This window comes from Lycorma delicatula, chromosome 3 (assembly GCF_047948215.1).
Source record: "Lycorma delicatula isolate Av1 chromosome 3, ASM4794821v1, whole genome shotgun sequence".
NCBI classification, from domain to species: Eukaryota; Metazoa; Arthropoda; class Insecta; order Hemiptera; family Fulgoridae; genus Lycorma; species Lycorma delicatula.
In genome coordinates this window covers 13,514,729-13,533,363 of record NC_134457.1, presented here as the reverse complement: position 1 = coordinate 13,533,363, position 18,635 = coordinate 13,514,729, and the positions used below count along the sequence as shown (strand labels likewise).

The window sequence follows — 18,635 nt, the reverse complement described above, 5'->3', positions numbered from 1 at the left end:
CCTCAACCAAATCTATCTCAAATTTTTATATGCTTTTAAATTTGTTAAGTACTTTTTGAATCACCCAATATTATGTAAAAGAAGGGAGGGAGGCTGAAGAATAAAATTTAAAAAAATGTAGGAATTTTGTCATAATTTGCAAAATTAAGAAACTAAAACATTTAAGTAAAAACAACAAAAAATTTGAAAAATACACTTTTATTTAACTAATAAAAAAATTACAAAAAAAGTACCAAAATTTCATTATTTGGAAATTATTGAATTAAAGTGTAGACAGTTTGGAAAGATGTTCCAATACAGATAAGAGGCACATTCATAAAGTAAGGGCTGTCGGCTTATATTTAAATATTATCAGGTCTGAACAGTTTCACACATGCAGGGCCAACTATCAGCTATTTACAAAGCCACTGCAGTTGTTTTAATACAGTAGTCGTTTGCTTGCCGATGAATGCAGATCATAATATCTGTGATGATCGTTTCTCCTGCTAGTTGTGAGTGCATGCTGTTGTGATTTGATATTTGTGTGATAAGGATCTTCAGTTGCTAAAATTCATCGGGAGTTGTGCCTAGTGATGACCTACAGTAATGAGCAAAGGAAAGGCTAAACAATGGTGTCGACTTTAAAAATGGCTGCACAAATGTGCATGACGAAGAGTAGAGTGGCAGGCCCTGTATTCAGACTGAGGAAATCGTTGAACAAGTGAACCGAAAAGTGTGATGTGATTGGCGATTGACGATTAGTGTTCTGACTGATGGATTTCCGCATGTTGGATACACCTCTAACTACAAGACTGTCATAGAAAAGCTCAGATATCACAAATTGTGTGCAAGGTGGGTATTGAAAATGCTCACCGACCAACACAAAGAACAAAGAATGTGCAGTGGACGAGTGGTTTTGAATAGCGATTCAAAGCCAAACGATTGTCGATCGCTATCTTGTCGATAGCGATCGACAGGATGGAGATGATTTGTTTTCCTACATTGTTACAGGCAATGAGAGATGGATATCCTACACCAATGAAAAATCGAAACAACAGTCAATGCGGTGGCACCATTCAAGTTCCCCAAAACTGAAAAAGTTTAAGCAATCTCCGTACTAGAGTCGAAAAATGTTGCTACTGTTTTTTGGGACAAAAAGGGTGTCATTTTGGTTGATTTCATGGAACGTGGATCAACAATTACAGCTGATGTGTACTGCAAAATGCTCACCAAACTGGAACATGCAATCCAAAATCTACAATGCGGGAAACTGTCATCCGGCATAATCCTCCTTCACGACAATGCACATCCTCACACTGCTACCTTAACCACGAAGAAGATTCACGATTTTTGTTGGGAACTTTTTGACCACCCTCCATATAGTCGGGACTATATGGAGGGTGGTCAAAAAGTTGCATCTGGCAACTACTTGCATTTGAAAAAGCGGCTTGGTGGACAATGGTTTGCAAAAGACGAGGAACTCAAGACTGCCATTGTCAATTGGTTCAATTCCCCAGCGGCGAACTTCTATGCAGAGGGGTTACAGAAACTGGTGCAGTTATGAAAAGTGCTTAGAACTGAATGGTGATAGTGTGGAAAAGTGAAGATATGTACTAAACTAAAACTGCACATACAAACTTTTCTCACATGTTAATTTTTTTAATGACCAAATGACCCTTACCTAATTATGAATATGCCTCGTACATTTAAAGATGCACTAACAATAAAGAAATAATTTCACTAGCATATTAAATCAAGAATAAATGTTTATAATAAATACTAATTATAATAAATTATAATAAATATTATTATAATCAAATGTAGCTGGCAGATGTAATAAATAAATGTTCACACAGAAGTATATTCACTACCGTGAATAAATGAACATTCAATATCATGAATATATAAATCTGGCAGATTTATATATCATGATTATCAATATAAAATGTTATTTGAATTTAATCAAAGTGCATATTATAAACATTCATTCTTGATTTAATATGAATGTGAAATTATTTTTCTTTTTTTTAGTACATCTTTAAATATATTTGATTGGAAAATTTTTCCAAACAATTTATACTTTACTTCAATAATTTCCAAATAGTGAAATTTTGGTAGTTTTTTGTAATTTTTCATTACTTAAATAAAAGTGTATTTTTTAAATTTTTTGTTATTTTATACTTTTATACTTTTTAGTTTCAATTAGATTAAAAAAAAATTACCATCACAATTAAACAATTTGGTGTATTATTATGAAACTTCTTGGACAAAATTTCAAAGAAATGTGTTAATTTATCACTTTTAAACATACTGTATAAATGATTGACACAATTATATAAATGATATTGTATAACTCCATACAATTATATACAATCGTAGATGGAATTTATTCTGAAATAAGTAAAATGAAAAACATACAAAAATTAATTTTGAAATTCATAGTATTTTATTTCAAGCTCTTATTTGGTACACAAATCTTTAAATAATGAGAGTAATGTAATCTAGTGATGTATCTCACTAGATGGCACCATATACGAGTCTTTTCTTGTATAGCAGAAAGTCTTTCGTACACATGTGCAGTTGTTTGGATTTCCGTTATTTGCAAATAAATTTTCTATGAAAATAGATGTTTTATGAAATTTTTTATCACAAAGCACTGTCGTCGACAACAACCAAGTACACAACATTAGCCTTCTACCTCATCTGAAAGTAGGTTAAATATTGCTGACAAAATTCTGACCATCCTGCTATGCAACAGTGTACACAGCAAGTTAAATAAAAGCGAATAATTTGTATACTTTTAATAATTTTATTAAATATGGCATGTTGGTATGATTTTACAATAAATAATTAAAATATAAAACCCACTTACCAACAATCTTTTAATGCATCCTAGCGCTTTCAGAAATGAATTCCATCTTCAGGAACTTAAATTTTTTTCTTCTTTTATTAAAAAATTAATTAAAACTTTGTTGTCATGAGTAGAATTGTCGTGTAACGTGTGCAAAATGTATAAAGGTGGTTGCCATGGTCGTCAAAAAAAAAAGTTAAGTTCCTGAAAATGGAATTAGTTTACGAAAGCTCTAGGACACATTAAAAGATTGTTGGTAAGTGGGTTTTATATTTTAATTATTTACAGAATACTTTTACATAATAAATTATTATGTAAAATAAGAAAGGCTACAAATTAAAATCAACAAATGTAAGAATTTCGTTTAATTTACAAAACCAAGAAACTAATATTTTGGTATTTATAAGGAAAACCATTGGGAATATGGTGTGGTTGGTCAGTAAATCATATTCTATGAGCCTCATCATTCCTACTGTGTATTGAGAATACATGTTACATCAATATCAATCATTGGATTGCTGTCTTACGATAATATAAAGCATTAACTCTGCTCTTGCATCATTCAGACAAATTATCTTCTACTAGCCTATTATGAACATTCTTAAAAATTTCTCATTTTGATTTTACACATGTTTTAATTATTCTTTTCAGTTCTACATAAGCGACTTACCTTAAAGTAAATATAACATCATATTAACTTAACTTTCGTCCTTGATTCTTCAAAATTCTGTAAAAATAAAAAAATAAATAATTCAAGAAACATATTTAATATATGAAATCATGTTATATGTCTTAACCTTAATGTTCTATTATTCATGTTTCAACAGAAATTTTTTCTTTATTATATGGTATGACCCACACGATCTTGCCTGTTACTAACAGAACACTCTTATTACAGATCACTTTGAAGAACCATTGCGGTATTTTCTGGTTCAGTGTAAATAAAACAAGAACCTCGAAAAATTGTCATACCTAGTGCCGGTGTCCATATGATGGCAGTTGACATAAATTTGAATATTATCACATTTTAAACTACATTTAACAGTTCTGAGCCCTTTGAAAGATTACACAAGAAGAAGTCTCTGTACAAGTTGTCAAAAACTTCTCGTTTAGTTTATACTAATTGATGTAAATGAGATGTTTTGACAGTTTATATTTTCCATCCTCCTCACTGTTATTTAAAATAGAAGTTTTAAATTCTGAACTAAATACTTTTCACACTACACTAAAGGATACCTGACAAACCAAGTGAATTACATTTTTAACTTGCTGTTATAATACTGAATTAGAATATTAACAATGCTAAGCCAAATTGAACTACAAGTGATATATCTATTAAAAGAAGTATTCATACTTCATTAGATATTAAGGCATTAATATAAATAAACAGCTGATTTGTTGCCTACTTTATGTCATTATTACTGATTCCACATACAACTGCAGGTAATTAAAAAATTAATTATTGTTAGTTCACATTTCTTTAATAATTATAGGCCTACAATAATCAGTATAAGAACTTTGTAAATCACAATTTCTAATGAGATCGATGAAAATTGTATTAAGCTATTTTTTTGTTTTCTGTAATTTGAAATCAATGGTTAGTTGCATTTTCATTGTGATTTATAGCAACCAGAAAGATTCTGGTTGATTGGTGGTATTCTCCATCAATAATATACTGAAAAATGATTTTTTAGTCTTCAAATGGATGTATTATTTGTAGGTGGATTTATAAATTAATACAAAAGAGGACCTAAATAATGTATTCTGTCCACAAATTCAATTAAAATGTAAGATCTACATTAATTTTTTTTCAGAATGGTGGACATAATTATTTTTAAAACTGGTTATAGAACTCTGTTATGAAAAATATAATTTTTATCAAGGAAATCCCCACAGAACTTCAAACTAATATTTGTGATTTCACCAAAAATATTTCATGTGTCTTCAAAAATAAGAAGAAACACATGCAGATAAGTCAGGGTGTTCATAGAGACCATTTCTAACTTCTGTAAGGTAATTCAATGTTACATATTGTTGTAGTAGTGTGTGACAGGTGCACTAGTGCAATACATAACGCATGTTTATATATATATATATAAACATTTTTATCAACCACTGTATCGACTAATATAATTTGCAGGTGGGAGAAAGCAAACAGCCTCCAGATATGAAGGTTAGCTGTGAATAATGTTTATCCAAATAAGAAGTCCCAGAATGAGGTTGGAAATATTGCAGGATGTAATGGGATAATCTGTGGTGAGGTTATCTTCAAGAAAAGTCACATATATTGATTGACGATGTGGTGATTTCGCGAGTACGTGCCACCATAAAATAAGCACAGCTGAGAGTAAATGGTCAACGATCTCAGGGGCAGAAGAAGGATTCATTTCCAATGGCAATGAGGACGGATGAGCTTGTAATGTGGCCTGGAAAAATCTTATTGCAGCAAGTGCTTATTGGCATTGGAACAGAATAGGACGGCAAAAATATTGCCATCAAATTCTTGAGTTACTTATAAGGCAAAGGAACAGTTCTGCTATTACATTATGTGTAATAGATAGGATAGGTGCTGCTACCTATTTAGTTTGTGTCTGAACTGCTTCCCTCCAATTTTACCTGAATGTTTCTTCCCAGTATACTAGTTTGAGGTTATAGTATCAGGCTAGCTCAGTTGTCATTGTAGAACATTCATTATTTGTGACTCATTTCATCTAAAAAGATGAGTATTTTTGTTTATTTAATGTTCCACAAGTTACATTTATGTTGTAAACATAGTTCTATGTCATCAGTTTCATTATTATATAAAACAATCAATTTTCTTGTGATAGCAATATAGTTGCCAGTGCAACTTTGAGTTTTCCCTGATGGCAACTTTGTAATGCAAGCAGTTGCATTACTTTGTATAAATATATTTTACATTGCCTCTTTTCAAAGCAATCTGTGTGATACATCCTAATGGAAGAATTTTTTTCTTTATAGATGGAATCAAAGTATCTAAATGAAAGCGAGTTAATAGAATATATGAATATACAATCAGACTCAGAGGATGAAGAGGAGTTAGGTGACGAAGATCGTATTGATGACATTCAAAATCGTAATAATCTGGAATCCAATGGCACATAGATCATTCGCTGTTGTTAATTCCTGATAACAGGAATGTTGTACTTGATGCAATAATTGAGGAATCCGACAATGAGGTAGATCCAAACCTAAGTGAAGTAGAAACTAATAGCAATTACGATGAAGATAAACCTTCATGGAAGGAAAATATTAACGCAGCATTTTGAAACAGTAGATAAACTTAGTTTTGATGAAAATGTTATTCAACCAGTTTATCAGTTTTCAATTACTGAACCCCCATTGTGTAGTTAAAAAATTAATGTAAATTGTCCAAAATCAATTACTGAATGCACTAAAAGGAAGGGCAGTGTCGATCAATTTGACCAGAAGAGAAGCGCATATGACTCGAGCAGAAAGTCACGAAGACTGAGGTTATTCTATTTTATGTTAGACAGCACAATTGTAAATTATAGTACTTTGTATAAAATAGTTCACAGACACTCTCCCATCTCCTACTTTCATGAAAAATTAAGGTAAGGTATGTCTTATCTCAATATTCTGTACTAGATGGTTTATTTAATAGATTTTAAATACAGTAGGGCTTTCCTTAACCAAGATGACTGTATGCCATGGTCAAGTATCATCTCAGCCTTTCACTCAGCGGTTGCATGTTCAAATCCCAATCAGGCGTGGTACATTTTTTCACTGTGCTACAAATAATTTTTTAAATCCATAACTAGCCTCAGGTGCAAAAAGTCTAAAGAACAATAAAACTAAAAAAAAAATCATTTTTATTCCAATAAAAATACCATTTACTCCACGTACGAATTTTATTATAGCGTTACTGAAGATTAATCGTTGTAAGTAATTACACTATTGCGTAGAAACTACTATTGCACATTTATAGTACATGAAAATTCGTTAGTTTCTGTTATCTACCATATGCATCAAGATTGGTCTATATTTTGTGAGTATGTAACTGCTGTACTGTAATACAGTATAGTAGCTGTAGTGTGTGGTGTTGTTTATTTATATGTACTGTATTGTGGTTATTGTGTTATAATTGTTTATAATGCTGTGTGTTATAATAGCTAGTTGTAGCAAAGATATTACTAATACAAAACATAAACGGGTGGTTTTTTGTCAATGGACAAAAAATTAAAAGATTAAATGCCGGAAAAATTAAGATTAAAAAATTTGCTAATGAGTTTGGTGTCAGAGAAATAACCATCGGCGGCTGGAAACGAAATAAACAAATTGAAGAATAGTGTTAAAAATACCTTAAAAGTTTTTAATTAAATGATCTACAATGAAGAACCCAGACCAGAATGTTTTAGATGATGATGTTTCCTTGTGGTTCTGGTAACAGAAAACCTTTGGGGTACCAGTATCTTACTGTATTTTGCAAGACAAGGCTATTCAACTTAACAGTAAATTGAATGGTTCAGATACATTTTCTGCCAGTAAAGAGGCTGGCTGGAGAAATTTAGAAATCATCACGGTAAAAAACAATTACCTGTGTTCGGGGAAAAATTATCTATCGATACAGACAGCACTGCTAATTTTATAATAACATAAAAAATTTTCTGCTCTTGTTCAGTCAGAAAATCTACAGCCATACAATCATATAACGAAAATGAGACAGGATTAAATTTTAGAATGCTGCCATCGAAGACACTAGAATCAAGGGAAGAAGCTCCTGCACCCGGCTTGAAATTAGTAAAGAACGGACTGTTCTTGTCTGCAGTAATGCTAGTGGTGACAACAAAGTACCTCTTCTTGTGATGGGCAAAACTGCTAAACCTAAGGCATTGCCTGGTTAAGTACGCTAAGCAAAAATCGGTGTGGATGAGTGCAGACATTTTTGAGAATCTATTTAACCACAGTTTGTTACTTGCATGTGAAAAATGATCTAAAAATAAAGAAATTACAAAAAGAAAAGAAGCAATTGTGTTGTTGGACAATGCACCCTGGCATTCATTTGAAGATGACGTGAAGATGTTGCACATTTGCTGCCTTCCAACATACATACAATATCTTCCTGTCATCCAGATCAGAAGGCAACATCAAAAATTATGATTTATACTGTAGTCATATCCACTTAATCCCAAGAATGTAGAGAGAAACTTCAAGACACCAACCAGTGTTGGAAGTCAGTCATAATTCTTCATATAGAAGTGAAGACAGATTTCTAGAAGAGGCTGAAGAGGTTTTGTCACGAAAAAAAAGATGGGAAATGAATTAATTTCCAGAATTTTAAAGAATAGTTTGAACATTTTTTTTTTAAAACATCTATCACAGAAAGATGGTGTTAAGTGACCAAGCAGCAACTTTTTGACAAACTTAATCCTGTTTGAAAATTAAGTTTAAAAAAGTAATCTATAGCACAGCTTAAGCAGTACACAACATATTAAAACAGCTCTAACTTCAAATGTTATTCACTTTTCAGAAAATATTAAGACTCGTTTGCTTTACTTGACCGTCACTAACAAGCAACTAAATGCACACAATTGAAACCTCACAGCATGCCATCTAAAGGATCATACTTGTCAAATATAATAGTCATTTGGTCACACATGTGCCATCTCTGGGTTAAGCTGAGAATTCTCTGAACAATTCTCATAAAACTAATCCAAACTGGAAGTAGCTACATCAGAGTAAACCAAAATATTTTTTGTAAAACATTTTTTAATAAACCATTCAAATTACAGTTTAAATTATTACTTTACACTACTAGTATAATACATTATTATTTAATAATAATTAGTATTATAAAGATAAACAATAATACTGATTAAAAGTAATTTTAGTAGTTATCATTTTGTGTGTTGACCATGGCTCAATTTGATTTCTTTTTTACTCACCTCAGCATTTAGTGATGTGCCAAAGTAATTATTATACCGATGACAGTGTTAGCTCAGTTCAAAGCCAGCATTTGATTGTATTGCATACAATAGTTTCTCTCTAAGCAATGCTTCATCATGGAACTCTGGCAACTTCAATAGGTTCATACAAGTACTAGCTGTGGGCAAACGTTCTGATGTTCCAGCATGTAATATACAGAAAGGTGGATTCAAATTCTAAAAAACGATAAAAAAATAGATTAACATACTTTTAATAAAAATGATCACCTGCTGAATGTTACAGGTAACTAAAGATTTATTGAAAACAATTATTATTATCAATGGATAAAAAGCTGATTCTTTTGTAAAAGAGGCTTTACCCTGTAATGTAACAGACTGTTTAAAATTTATCATTTTAAACATAAAATAAATACAGAGAGAAAGGAAATGATAAATATCTATCAAGCACGTCCTTGCCTAATATAACTAAATCTAACTTAGTCAAACCTAGCAGTTTTGTATATTATGAATTAAGAGTTATTGACCTAAAAAGTGGAATGGCCTTTGTAAATGTTAAAAAAATTTTAATTAAAGGCCATTAATTCAGCTTGATTGGATAACAGGAAGTGTTTCAAATTTCAATTACTAAATTTGACCTATACAGGATTTTGAACATAAGAAAAACACTAAAAAAAAAGAGTATGTGTTTAGATTTGCTTTGAAATAATACAAAGAAATAACATTATGCAGAAATAGATTTTTGGTCAGTACTAAATAGAAAAGAATGAATACTCCAACAAAGAAATGAAGACAAAAAAAATACATTCAAAACTTCCATCACAGATATAAAACAATACTTTTCTTATAATATTTCACATTTATTAATGACACAGATCAACAAAAAAAAAAAAAAATTATTTGTAACTGAGATAGAAGTAGGTGTTTTAGAATGTATTTTTTATGCTGAATTTTAAAATGAAATCAGTTTTTTTCATCACCCACAGATTTTTAGCTATGACCCTTTAAAATATTGAGAAACATTAAAATTCCTGTCTTTATTTTGCAGACATTTAAGTTTATCTTAATTTCTTTTTTCTTATTTTCCTTTTGTGCTCTGTGAAGTCTTCTCTTTTTATCATCCAGCAGTATTCATGCATCACATATTCATCCCATCTATAATGTATCTTGGTGGGACCTTTCTCCTTGTTCATTGCTGATGTCACCAATTTTAAAGGGAAAAGTCCAAATCAGAATTGTAAAAAATGAATCTTCAAAGACATTCTGCAGCATAAATTTTGGTAGATCACTAAGAGTTCATTTACAAGCCGATCATGGTTTTCAACTTTTTTGTTTCCAAGAAAACCAGAAACAACATCTTTGAATGACTGACTTCCATGCCGCTAATTCTTTAGGATTCAGTTTGCTGTCACATATATTTTCATGAAATAATTTTCTTATTTGTGGCCTGATGAAAATTCTCTCTTTTAATTTCGCTTCACTTAATTGTTGAAAATCTCAGCTAAATATTTATAGCTGTAATATTTATCTAATACTTTTACAAAATTCTTCATCAGGCCTAGTTTTATGTATAGAGATGGTAAAATAATACGATCTGCTTTGACAAGGGTAATATTGACAACATTTTCCTTTCCTGGGGTTCAGTCTTTAACTGTGTTTATCTGTAGCCCAACTATACCGCAAACACAAAAACCACGCATACTTTGTAAAGCCACTATGGAGACCGAGAAGAAGCCCTATCACTTTCAGGTCAGCGATGATTCACTACGAGTGTTAATAGCTTAAAATATTGCCATCATACTTAATAGCTTTTAAAATTTTTGACATACTTTCACGTTTCTTTTATTCCTACACCATGTGCTACCGGTGTAGAAGAAAACTTATTCAAGTTATGTAACAACACTATCTTTCACTTTCTTTTTGATGAGTCAATAAATAAATGCCAATCATGAATAACATATTCAATGTCCAGTTCAGACTTTAGCCTCCTAACATCCAGCAGGAACAAATTAAACTTCTTAAGTATTATGCAATACTCCTTTTACTGTTTGAATCGGGACCTGATAAGCAAAGATAGCAGTCATCATAATGGTTTGTATGTTCTCGCTAAATCATAGGTACACCAAAAGGAAAATGCTCTTTTTTCCTTTTAACTCTTGGGTTAGTTTAACAAAGCACTTGAAGCATGCTACATGTAGAGCCTAGGATTTATCTCGGTCTCCTAAGGAACAATCAAAATAATGTTTGCAAGCAGTTTACAGCAGATTCAATACTGGTTTTCATAGACTTTTCTTGGTGAATTCTCCATAAATGTAACAAAAAATATTTGGAGAATTTTTACAAGCCTGATTTTAATCATGTAAAATTCAAAATGTTTTGATGAATGAAAGTAAACAGAAATACTTAATTATAAAAATAATTAAGTTTTAATTTATAAATACTTAATTACTTAATAAAATTGTTTCACCACGGAGTGAGATAAAACACACACGCATGCGCATGCACACATGTACTTAACAAATCTTGTTGTTTAATAAAATAATATCAAAAGTTGTTCTGTAATAAAAATCTTTCACTAAATTTATGGGATCACTTATGAAACAATCATTATTATATGTGTATGATAAAGCCAGTACCACAACTAAAGGTCATAACAAGTCATAAAGAGCTGAACTCATACTGAAGAAAATTTCATCACGTTGAATTACTCATTACTTGACTCACTGACATGTCTATACATGTCTGGCTTGACATAAAATGTCATCATTCGACTATTATGTATCAAATGTAGGTCTACAGCATGCATCACAATATAAATCAGATGCGAGTAAGCAAATGTACAGACAAACTAACTTATTTGTATTGTTTAAGAATGATGGAACCATGAATGAAACAAATGATGGGACAAATAAATTTAAGGGGTTGTAACTTACAAATGTTACGTGTTTGGTTGTTTCGAAATACATATTCAGATTCAATATATAAAATACTATACAGAACACCTACTCCCTTTTCAGTTTCAAATTTTATGTTGACCAGTGTAATAATTATAACGAAAAAAAAAGTTTTTTTGTTCCAATCTTATTCGATTAACTCTAAAAAAATTGCTATTTACAAACTACAATTAATTTTTCTCTAAAATATTTTGTTTGATAATATTATATTCATAAAAGATAAACTGGCAGGCTTTTATGACATTAGTATTATTAAGATTTCAGCAAACCTTTTAGATAAAGCACACTGAAATTGCACTCAGCCTGAAAATACATAAAATGCATGTGTATTTATAGTATATATATGGTACATAATTCCCTTAAAACCTGATGGTTCTGTAACATCTGCAATATATCAGATAGTAGCATCCTGAAGTGAATCTGAAAAGTGAGTAGTAAGGTTAAATGCCAAACTCTAAAGCCACTGGTTCTCATAGACCACCGAAGCTTAACAACATTAGTTGTAATTTCACTGCATACAGTTTGCTGGCTCTTAGCTAGTGGCTATAATAACTATATGATCAATAACTGCCACTTAAATCTTATTTAAAAAAAAAAAAATTAATAACTAAGTTATGTCAGTTTTTACAGGAAATCACAATTTTTACTTTTACTTTAACGCACAATGTTTTTTTTTCATGTTTGTCCTCAAATTTTGCATTCTTAATTTAACATACTTATTGACATTGCCGATTAATGAAATTTTGTACAGTTACTAAGGTTGAGTGACAATACAATATTTGATCATTACTTTTGCAAACATCCCCCCATACAGAGGTAAATTAAGGGTGGAAATTAATAATTTATTTAATAATACAATTAACTATGCAGCAATAATGATGCATTATCAGAGATGGATCAAATGAGAAATCTTTTATAAAAAGTCATAAAAACGTTTGTCAAAAATTATGAATTAATCATAAGTAAATGAGAGAAAAATTTCACTATTTCATTACTTTATATAGTAAATGTTTGATAGAAAATTGGTTTGATGTTTTATAAATATATTAGAAATTTCAATATATAATGTTATCTTTTGAAATCCAAATTAGCCTGCTAATTAAACTCGTGAAATATACGATAATAATTTTATTAAAGTATGGCTAAAAAGTATAAAGCAGGTTTTTAAAAAATTTGTAATATTATTATGACTATATATACTGTTTATTACCTTAAATCCAAGTAATGGAGGCCTTGAACAACTAGTAACAAATTTTAAAAGTTGTCTACGCTGTAAATCGTTGAATTCTTCTAACACATGCCAGAATAAAATTATTGTGGGATGCTCTGGGGAGTAACCGCCTTAAAAAAATCAATCACAAAAAAAAATGATAAACATAAAAAGAAGCATGTAGTAGTGACTGAATATATATATATATATATATATATATATATATATATGAGATTCAAAATTACACAGCAATACCTCACAAGCTGATTTGGAACATCATATAAGCAAAAATGTTCTTACAAAATATAAGTCCAAAAATGCTTCATTCTCAAGTTGTGACAAAATATTTTGCTCTGATTTCTGTTATAAGGATAAAATGAAACCCTACTGAAATTCTTGATGCACAAATTACAGGATATTACAAAAATTATATGATATTTCCATACATTTCTTCAGATACTAGGGTCAGTCAAATATACGCCAGAATCTTTATAAAAACTAATTTATTTATTAATTTACAAAATACTCTTATATAATTTCTCTAATAGTTTCTATTTACATCTGCATACTTTTTTCCATACATGGGATTGGTAATTTTCCCATTCAATTTTTATGAAATGTACTGTGGGTGTGTCTAAAATCAATTGTGCACAAATTTTTTCACCTCTTTGTCTTTAGAAAAGCACTGTCACTCTAAGACTTCCTTTAATGATCATATGAATGATGATCACATATGAACTTGACAATATATCATAGGATGTTCAACATTGATCAAGTGGAATTGTTACCATTTTTCTTTAGTTTAAATTTTTTGAGCAGCAGTGTGGGAATATAGTGTGTTGCTACACTGTAGATTGGGACATGTATTCTGTATACAACAAGCATACAACTAGCATACAACAATAACTGTTCTTCAATCAAAGGGAAAATAGACAACACACACAGCCTTTGTAATCTCAATAAACATTGGCAAGAATTTTACCTATCAATAACACTGTTTCATATTTTCCGAAGTGGGTTTCACTTTTTAACAACATTCCTTATTCAACCGCTTTATTTTGGGTGTGTGTTGATATACCCACATCTCATTGCATGTGTATTAAAAAAACATCCTCTTCAACAAGCTCAGCCTACTGATCAGCACTAAAAAATGCAGGGAACCCACTGTGCAGAAAGTTTCTGAAACTGTAACTCATTTTAATCTATGGGCATTACACTCTGTCACGAATTATTCCAATTTTTGCATTAATTTCATCTACTGTCAGTCACCTTCAACAAATTCCTGAACTTTCATGAATTATTTTCAGGAATTATGCTGGTTATTGGTAAACATGGATGGGTTAATTTTGAATATTGTTATAACAATCAAAGAATGATTTATGTTATGCAAAAATTCATTCAGCTCAACATTTATAAAAAATAATATGCTGCACGAGAGCAATAAGTTGCTCGCTCATCCTGTTAGGATTAGAGTAATGCATAACTAATACATCAAGTCTGGACATGCCCACTGCTTGCCAGCATATTCCCAACACCATACAATCACACGTTTGGTTGCTACAAAGAATTTCTGGTTTATATTTGACTGATCCTTGTACACTGCCAGAGAATTTAATCAATTTATTTGTTTTAATTAAACAGGTGATTTCTAAATTAAATTTCTTCTATACTTATGTTACAAAAATCACCTGTCATACTGCCACTGGATAACAGAATTCGATTTGTTCATGCCACAGTCAAGAACTGATCTAAAGGACATAAACAAAAATTCATTCTTGCTTGAAATACATTTAATATATTATACCTGTATAGCTAGTATGTTGTTTTAAGTCTTGCACATCAACAGGAATTTGAGCACCTGAAATAAGCACTTGCATCTCTTTATTGCTAAACATTTGTAACCACTCCAGCGGTATAACATTTGCAACACCCTACAAAAGAAGAAGTACATCACCTTATAAATTAAATTTGAAAAAAAGAAGTCATAAACAATTACAATTTATTTCACATATAATTTATCCAGTATAAAATCATGCAGAATAATAGAAAATAGCTAATTTTATATAAGAAAGTTATTAATATAAATCTTAAAAAACATCTACTATAGATATTGAAGAAAATAAAAGTTATGTGGACCATAAATTAATTAGCTTTAGGAATAAATAATGGATTTTTAGCAGATTTTTCTGAAGCTGTCATTAAAATGCTGTACAGTTAACTAATTTCTCCTTTTTTCTATTAATACATAAAGTATGCACATGCATCTATAATTCTTTTAATAAGATTTTCTTACAGTTTGTATTTGTATACCTTTTGGATTTAATAAAAATGAAATGATGGAATTAAGTATTGCCACATGTATTTGTGATGAATTTTTCGTAGAGAGTGAATGTTCAGTAATCATTTCAAGGTACAGAATCCATTTCAGCTCTAAAAAAGCTACTTGATCGGTTATGAGCAGATATAGGTGTAATATTGTAATGAGAGGATTGAGCGACTGAAAACTACTTGTGTACATGAGAGTACTGAATGCATAAAAGCTATCATACTACAAGGTCTAATTTGTACAGCAAGAAGACATGAACCAAAAGTTTTTGGGAAAAAATTGCACTCTTCACTACATCTTCTTACACTTTGCTTTTTACCACGAAAAATCCAAATTTTATAACAGATGGATTATTTTGCAGATAATTTATCTTTTCATAAGAAGATTTTGGATAATCCATTCTAACTAGAAATGTTACTGATGTCTGATAAGGTTATTTTCATGTCTCAAGGTTAATCAACAAGTAAAATTTTTATTTTTGGTCAAACATTAGCCTGAGAAATTCTATGAAAAATCACTGCACTTCAGAGAAAATAATTGTTCAGTGCATTATTGGAGCAAGCCACATTAATGATCTTTAATTTTTTTTTTAAACTGAGAGATAATCGTTTAATCACCATGAAGTAAGAGTTTCCTTTAACATGAACAGCCTGAACCTTGATCTGGGTTATATCTAGATAGCTAGATGGTAGTATAGTCCATATTGCAAATTAGAGCACAGCAGTTAGTGTGAAATGTCTTGATTTCTCAGTTGGAATGGATTCCCAAAAAATAATATAACTCAGTGGTAACAAATATAAAATCTGTGGTACATTCAAAATTTAAAATAATGAAATGTCTAAAAAGTTATAGAACCAACTCATAAAAATCTAAAATAATTACTTGATATAAATTTCTTTCTGTTTAAATGATATAGAATTATCAAAAGTAATTGAATAGAAAATTTATCATATAAGACAAGTAGTCAAATAACAATTTTTTAGTGTCAACATTTTCAATGATAAGTGATACTAATGATTACATTCTACAACTTAAGACACATAAACAATATATTGTTGAAGATTTCATAAAAGATGGCTAACTTAGTGAATGAAAAAGAATAATTATGTGTTGACTGGTTCTATGCTAATATGTTTAGTGAGGCTATGGAAGCCCCTGTAACAATTATTAAAAGGAAAATATATCCAAAAAGTAGCAATACAGCAAAAGATAGATTTCCATATAGTGGAAAATGATGATAGAAAAATGAGATTAAAATAAATACTTCCAAGCAACATTGTTTCAAAAATGCTAAATTATTATGAATACAACATCGACCTGCTTCCAGTCACTATTTCTACAAAAACTAGTAGATGTGAGGGAAACAATTTCTTTTTTAATAGTGATAATAATACATTAATGATAATAACAATTTATCTGTCAAAACGGCCAATTAACAGGGTGCCCTGGCTAGTTTCTATTGAATGCTTTTTATTGAACATACTGCATGCAAAGGAATTTGTTAAAGCCAAAACATAACATTCATGTTGCTGTCTTTCTGTTCTGTCAATACAATACATAGCTTACAGAAACACTACAATCCTTGCACTAGACATATCTCAGGAAATAAAATGCACAAAAATAAAAAATAGCTTTTTGTATGATAATTTTATAAAACTAAATAAACCAATTTAGAAACACAAAAAATAATCTAAAAGTGAGAGTAAAACACATTGTGCTGAGAGGATTAAAATCAGCGAGCTATTTATCATTTTCTTTGGCCCATAAATTGCATACTTTTTAAAACATATGTTCCAGTAAAGTGAATTTTTTCTTTTCACTTACTCAACACACATTAATATCCTTTAGGCTGTGTTCACAGTGCAGGTTTATTGTCTAGAAAGTAGTGGATATTGAGCCACCAAACAATCAATAAGCTGTTCTACCACAAACATATGAATGGTCCTAGCTGTACTGCTTTCTTGTACCTAATCAGCACAGCGAGTTGCTAGGCATGTCACTAGGGAAAAATCCGTATTGGATAATTCCATCTTACTGAGGCATTCAATTTCAGAAGAGTTGATCCCAATAGTTTTCAAGCATAAAGTGATGTGAGATCCAGCAAACAAATTAAGGGAAAATTTTAAAATCCTTCATTTACTATGGAAAGATGTCGCTTATAACAAAACTTACATTAATGTGATTATCAAGAACTACTTTGCAGAAATTGCTTCCCTTAGGAAAGTTGATTTTTTAAAATTTTCTTTTAACATATTTAAAAGGTGGTTGAAAGCCGTTACACTCATATATGCATGTAAAAAAAATTTGAATAATTTCACTTTTTTCTATAAACCTGCAAAAATTCACCAACATTGTCTCTGTCTACGTTGTACTTGTGCACCCATGACTTACATTCATTGCTTAAATTTGCACACATCTATGATGTGGAGAACCATATAGTAAACATCTATACAAAATTTTTATTCATATTTAGCGTACAGCATAGATATTCATACTAATACCACGTTTCCATCATTAACATACCTGGACTAAATTCATTCTCTAATCTCATCAGCTTCTACCTGCTATGTTTTTATCAAACCACACTACCCAACTCCAGTACAGCCTCAGGTTCAAAGATTTATGAAAGTAGCACTAATATAAAAATAATCAAAATTTTACAAATAGAAGTTAAAGAGAAAAAGGAAATAAAAATCAGGCATTGTTGCAGATAACTTTTAAGGTAATCACAGGTGCTTGCTTGCTTTGTTCAAAGAAACTGCTCTCTTTTTACAATCAGATTCACATTTATTATCTTATTTTGATAAATGAAAAATGCTTATTTCTAAATAATAGTTCCTTACTGACAAAGCATTTCTAGAATGTTAACTAATGCTAAAGATTTCTCACTCACATTTTTGAAAGCTAAACATTGTGAATGTATTTGACGATTTAATTTATAATCTGCAACAAGATGTATGTATTCAATTCTGTTTGACGAAGTAACTGGAATATTATTTCCGTTTGGCTTTAATTCCTCAACCTGAAAATAACAAAACTGAATATTATAAAATCTAAGTTTTTAAAATAAATAATCACATACATTCTCTTCAAAATTCACAGCTAATTCAACAATATATCATTAGCTAATAAATATCAGTCACATGCACTTAAATTGAATTTGTGTTGTTTAGCTCCAGTAGCCTACAGGTGCTGGTTTACTAAATGTACTATAGACAACAGAATTTTACCTACATTTCATCGATCTATTTCTGGAAGCTACTGTCTGAGATTCCCAGGGATAAAATTAAATTCTAAGGAATAGTTTACTGTCTTACCCAGCACGAAGAAATAAATTCTTCTCAAAATGTATCAAATTTTTCTGGCTAGAACTATCTGTTTTTAATGCTTTGGT

General features: G+C 30.4%; 1 protein-coding gene across 1 annotated transcript in view; it reads right to left on the bottom strand.

Moving 5' to 3' along the window:
- The window catches only part of LOC142321391 (ubiquitin-protein ligase E3C), a 70,538-nt gene that overhangs the window by 2,773 nt on the left and 49,130 nt on the right, over positions 1 to 18,635 (bottom strand). The window contains exons 14-18 of the mRNA XM_075359433.1: positions 18,135 to 18,263; positions 14,720 to 14,846; positions 12,916 to 13,046; positions 8,755 to 8,970; positions 3,501 to 3,557 (exon numbers count right to left, since the gene is read on the bottom strand). Of these exons, the coding sequence (XP_075215548.1) occupies positions 8,803 to 8,970; positions 12,916 to 13,046; positions 14,720 to 14,846; positions 18,135 to 18,263 (555 nt within the window). The 3' untranslated portion in view covers positions 3,501 to 3,557; positions 8,755 to 8,802. The remainder of the gene's footprint in view (positions 1 to 3,500; positions 3,558 to 8,754; positions 8,971 to 12,915; positions 13,047 to 14,719; positions 14,847 to 18,134; positions 18,264 to 18,635) is intronic.